This window comes from Chlorella variabilis, assembly GCF_000147415.1.
Source record: "Chlorella variabilis unplaced genomic scaffold CHLNCscaffold_16, whole genome shotgun sequence".
Classification (NCBI taxonomy): domain Eukaryota; kingdom Viridiplantae; phylum Chlorophyta; class Trebouxiophyceae; order Chlorellales; family Chlorellaceae; genus Chlorella; species Chlorella variabilis.
The window spans coordinates 108175-113076 of NW_005435072.1; the positions used below are offsets into that span (position 1 = coordinate 108175).

Sequence of the window (4902 nt, forward strand, 5' to 3'; positions counted from 1 at the left end):
GCCCCTGCCCTCCACCAGGCGTCGTCACCCCACCGTGTTCCTCCTCTCCTCCCCGCAGGCATGATGGTCTACATCTCCATCAAGGAGCTCATCCCCACCGCGCTGCGCTACGACCCAAAAGATTCCCTGGCCACATCCTGCGTGGTGGCCGGCATGGTCGTCATGGCGGCCTCCCTCCTGCTCTTCACCATCTGAGCGAGGCCCCGGCAGCGAGGCCCCCCGGCTGTTGGCCCTTTTCCCCCTGAGGCGGCGGTCGCAGGGGGCGGCAGCGAGCCCCCTGCCCTGCGCCCTGTGTGGGCGGTTGGAGCTGGGGACGCCGCCTCGCTGCTGCTGCTCCTCGCCGCCCTCGGAGCCGGCCTCAGAGCCAACCTCTGAGCCTGACCGCCCCCCTGCTCATCAGTCACCCCCCGAGCCGCTAATGCGCCGCTCCCCCTTGCGTTCTCCCCCTGCTCTCCCCTTCCTGCCCCCGCTTTCCCGCCGCCACTGCCAGCCCCCCTGGTCCCCGCTGGAGGCAGCCAACAGCCCCAGCGCCCCGGGGCGCTGCCGCTCGCCGCGCCATGCCATCATGCCATCACAGCCACTCTGGATCGGCGCGTTGCTTTAGCGCCACGGCGCCGTTTCCGGGCATTCAGTGCACGACAGCAGCTGCCCCACACTCTCATCACCCTTTTAACCCCCTTGCACCAGTACCCCGAGTGTGCCTACATCCACCAATTTTCTCTGCAAGCATAGCGTCACCTGTTTTGCTCCCCCCAAAGCTCTCTGCATGCTTCCTATCATTTTGGCCGCAGTAGCTGGGCACGCACGCCGCCGCCTCTGGCTGCCCTGGCCATCCATCGATTGAAGTCGCCCTGGCGCACCCTCCCATCCAACATGGCCATGTTCAACTTCCCTGCTCTGTGCCCCAATTGCAAGCAATGCTTTTCAGCGCACCACACATATTGTCAGGTTTGAGCGCATGAATTCAAGCATGCAGCGGGCTCCGCCCCTTGCTCGCATCCTTCTGCCGTGCTGCCGCTACTCCCCCTTGCCTCGATTGTTTTGAACCCTGCACGGCCTGCTGTAATTCCCAAGCAGCTGAAGCTATCAATCAACACATTCTATGTTGAGAGGTTTCGGCCAAGCTGCACGCCGCCGCCATGTCGCCGTCCTACTTGGGCGCGCAGGCAACTGCGTAATGCAAGGATCTGGGCACTGCATCTCGCTCATCTGATTGATCGTTTGACTGCAGCCTGCAGTGGAGGCCGTTTTTCTGGGCGCACACCAAACTTTCGAGGGACACAAAGCAGCGGGGCGCCAGCAGGCGATCGGGGCACGCTCTATACGCCGGTGAACGACCTTGTAGGCAGCAAGGCCAGGGACGCCAGCCTCTCGCCCATTTGTTTGGCTGCCCATGCCTCTCCCGGCGTCCTGAGGGCTTTTGATGGCACGCGCGAGCGTCTCGGTGGCCAGAGAGGGCAGCCAGTGGGTGCTGCAGTTTGGCGCCCAGGCGCCGCCGCCCGGCGCCGCCGGCACCACCCTGCCGCTGCGCCAGAAGCAGCCGGTGGCCGAGGATGCCGTGGTTGTGACTGAGCTCGCGCTGCTGCCAGACGCCGCCGGCGCGGCTGCGGACGCCGCCAGGAGCAGCTTCCCAGGCGTAGACAGCCAGGGCAACCTTGTGCCCTACTTCCCAGACGGCGGCGGCCCCTCCAGCGGCGGCGGCGGCGGCAGCGGCACCACCGGCGGCGGCCACGGCGGCGGCACCAGCGGCGGCCTGCAGCCCGGCGCACCTGCGCCGTCAGCAGGGCCACAGCAGCAGCAGCAGCAGCGGGACGGGCAAGTGGCCGACATTGCAGCAGCAGGCGACACGCCGCAGGCGGGGCAGGTAGCCGCAGTGCCGCAGACCTCGACGCCGCTTCAGGCCGCTGCGACGACAGCCGCGCCGCCAGAAATAGCTGCTCCAACTGCCTCCGCGCCTGCAGCAGCTGCATCACTGGCAGCAGCAGGGGCAGCCCCCTCTGCTGAGACAGCATCGGAAGAAGCGGCGGCGGCGGCAGCAGCACGAGTGCAAGCGCCGTCCGCCGATGCAGCAGCAGCACCGGCTTCCCCAGCGGCCTCGCTGCGTGCCGCTGGGGGTGCGGGCACGGATGCAGCACACGCTCCTGAGCAGGCTGTTGCGTGGGCTGACGCAGCGATTGCGGCGGCGCTAAAGGCGGTGCCACGCAAGCACCCGCGCAAGGCCGGCATGCCGTCTCCAGAGCAGCGCAGCGCCAGCCCCACCCCCCAGCCCAGCCCCAGCCCGTCAGCTGGGCAACCAGTGGCACAGCCAGCAGCAGCAGCAGCAGCAGCAGCAGAATCAGAACCATCAGCAGCAGAAGAATCAGAAGCGGAAGCGGAAGCGGAGGCAGAGGCAGAAGAGGATGAGGCGGGGCAAAGTCGCGGCCAGGGCGGCACACCCGACCTGGCTGAGCCGATGAGCGAGGACGGCGTGAGCAGCAGTGGCGGGCTGGGCGGCGGCAGCGGCGGCATGTTTGGAGAAGAGGAAGAGGAGGGAGAGGAGGAGGAGGAGGAGGGGGAAGGCGCCACACAGCAGGACAAGTTTGACACACAGTAAGCTGCCTGCTGCGCCTGCGAAGCCTGCGTGCGCAGCTGCCGCACTTGTCGCTGGCGCCGAGCTCTGGGACTTCACCCTGCCGCGCCCCAGCCACAACCGTGTCCCTTTGTCCATGCATCTGCTTGCGTGTGTGCGCCTGCCCCCGCAGGTGCGCCCTGTGTGATGACGGCGGCAACCTGCTGGCCTGCGACGGCCCCTGCATGCGCAGCTTCCACGTCAGCGCAGAGTGAGCCGCCGCGCTGAGCTGGCGCCCGCTGAGCTGGCGCTCGCTGAGTTACAAGATTCACATTCACATTCGAGCGTCTCCGGCACGCCTGTCTGTGCACAATGAGCGCGCTTTTCCGAGGCAGCCGCCGCCATCCAGGCTGCCTGCCGGCTGTGGTCTTGCCCGCGGTACACCCCCTGTACTGCATCTGTACTGCTTCTGTCCTCTGCAGGGACGACGGCTGCAACCTGCTGTGCCTGCCGCCCGACCTGGCCCAGACCCTCACCTCCGCCGCCAACAGCGAGACCTTCCTGTGCCCCAACTGCCTGGCGGGCGTGCACCAGGTCAGCATCTTGTCTAGGTTGTGTTGCGCTGGGTTGGGTGGGAGGGTCCCTCCCTTGGGAGGGAGAAGGCAGGGAGGGGAGGGGAGGCATCTGCCACGCGCAACAGCACGGTTGGGTGCGAGGCAGGTGGGGGGGGCGAGGCAGGTGCTCAGGCCGGGTTGCCCATCTTCCTGCCACGCGGTGCATGGAGGCAGGTGCCCGGTCCGGGTGCCCCACCCCTTCTGCCCCGTTACTGCAGTGCTACGTGTGCAAGCGAGAGGGCAAGGCGGGCACCGAGGTGTTCAAGTGAGGGCCCCGCCACCTGCCCCTGCCCGACAGCCTGCTGCTTTTTGTTTTTTTGTGTGTTTTGCCAGCTCCGTGCCTGGAACACCAGGCATCCCACCGACTCGCCCTGCCCCTCCCTCGCCCCGCCCTCCCGCAGGTGCATCAACGCCTCCTGCGGCCGCCACTACCACCCCGAGTGTGCGGGGGCCGAGGCCGGCCAGCCCTTTGTCTGGTGGGTGCCTGCTACGCGCCCTCTTCTCCACCCCTCTCCCAGCTTCCTCTGTCGGCCCGTTCGCCAGCACAAGTGTGCCTGCCCGCTCCCACTGCTGCCTTTACCTTTACCGGTATCCTCCCTCCCTCCCTCCCTCCCTGCCTCCCTCCCTGTCGCAGCAAGCTGCACTCCTGCCACGCGTGCGGGCAGCCCGGCGACGCGTCGGCGCCCGGCCAGGCGGGCGAGCTGGTGCCGTGCCGGAGGTGCCCGGTCGCCTTCCACCGCCGCTGCCTGCCCATCGAGCTGCCGCGGCACCGCGACGGCGGCGCCAGCCTGGCGCGGGTGTGGCTGGCAGACTACGAAGATGAGTCGGGTGAGGGGGGTGGTGTGCTGGTGAGGGCGGTGTGGGGGTGCGGGTGTGGCACACAATGCATGCATGCTGAGGCGGCGGCGGCATGGGTAGGGGGCGCTGCGCCCGCTGTTCTACCCCTCCGGCTGAAGCTTTCCTTCGGGCGGGACAGTTGGATGTACAGTACCGCTGTACCGTTGTGCTCCCTGCCCTGCTCGCCCTCGAATAGGGCTGCCCCGCTCGCCACCCCCACCTCCTCCCAGCCCCCCATGCTGCCCACCAACTTCCGTGGCACACCCTGCGCTCGCCGCCTGCCCCGCCTTGCCTCCGCCTCGCTCCCCCCCGCCGCAGGCAAGTGGCTGGACGGCGTGGAGCAGTCGCTGCTGTACTGCCGCAACCACAGCCTGGGCGAGAATGGGCAGGCTCTGTTTCAGCTGCCGCGCCGGGACCGCGCGGGGCGCAAGCAGGCCAAGGCGCCGTACGTGCTGCTGCGCCCCGACCTGCTGAGGGCGGCGCTGGTGCACTACGCGGAGCAGCACCGCCACCTGGCATCCTCCCGCAGGCTGCTGGCAGAGGTGCGGCTGCCCGCTGCCGGCTTGTTCACATTACCCAAGGGCTAGCAAGCCCACGCCTTCCCCTATGCGGCCGGCATGCTGCCTCATGCCTGAGCCTCTTCCTGTGCGTGTGGCCTGCGCGGCGGTGTTTTTTTTTTGTGAGCGCGCCGCTGCTGCCCGCTGCCGCCGCGTGCGCAGGAGAAGGCGCGGCAGCGTGCGGCGGAGGAGCGGGCGCGTGCGGCGCGGGGGGGCTCGGAGGGACCGGGCTCCGAGAGCGAGGAGGATGAGCTGCTGGCGCACCGGGCGGTGAAGCGGCGGCGCCTGCGCAGGCTGGGAGAGTACGATTCTGAAGAGGAGGAGCCTCTGGCCAAGAAGCGGCGGC

At 68.4% G+C, this 4902-nt stretch overlaps 2 protein-coding genes across 2 annotated transcripts in view; both read left to right on the top strand.

Moving 5' to 3' along the window:
- Positions 1 to 360, top strand: part of CHLNCDRAFT_58418 (expressed protein) — a gene marked incomplete at its 5' end in the record, with an annotated part of 15266 nt that extends 14906 nt beyond the window's left edge. The window contains one exon of the mRNA XM_005845659.1: positions 59 to 360. Within this exon, the coding sequence (XP_005845721.1) occupies positions 59 to 195 (137 nt within the window). The 3' untranslated portion in view covers positions 196 to 360. The remainder of the gene's footprint in view (positions 1 to 58) is intronic.
- A 1063-nt stretch (positions 361 to 1423) lies between these two features.
- Positions 1424 to 4902, top strand: part of CHLNCDRAFT_58419 (hypothetical protein) — a gene marked incomplete at both ends in the record, with an annotated part of 5117 nt that continues 1638 nt past the window's right edge. Inside the window, 8 exons of the mRNA XM_005845660.1 lie at positions 1424 to 2589; positions 2742 to 2819; positions 3031 to 3142; positions 3381 to 3427; positions 3564 to 3638; positions 3797 to 3990; positions 4318 to 4541; positions 4719 to 4826. Coding sequence (XP_005845722.1) covers positions 1424 to 2589; positions 2742 to 2819; positions 3031 to 3142; positions 3381 to 3427; positions 3564 to 3638; positions 3797 to 3990; positions 4318 to 4541; positions 4719 to 4826 — 2004 coding nt within the window. The remainder of the gene's footprint in view (positions 2590 to 2741; positions 2820 to 3030; positions 3143 to 3380; positions 3428 to 3563; positions 3639 to 3796; positions 3991 to 4317; positions 4542 to 4718; positions 4827 to 4902) is intronic.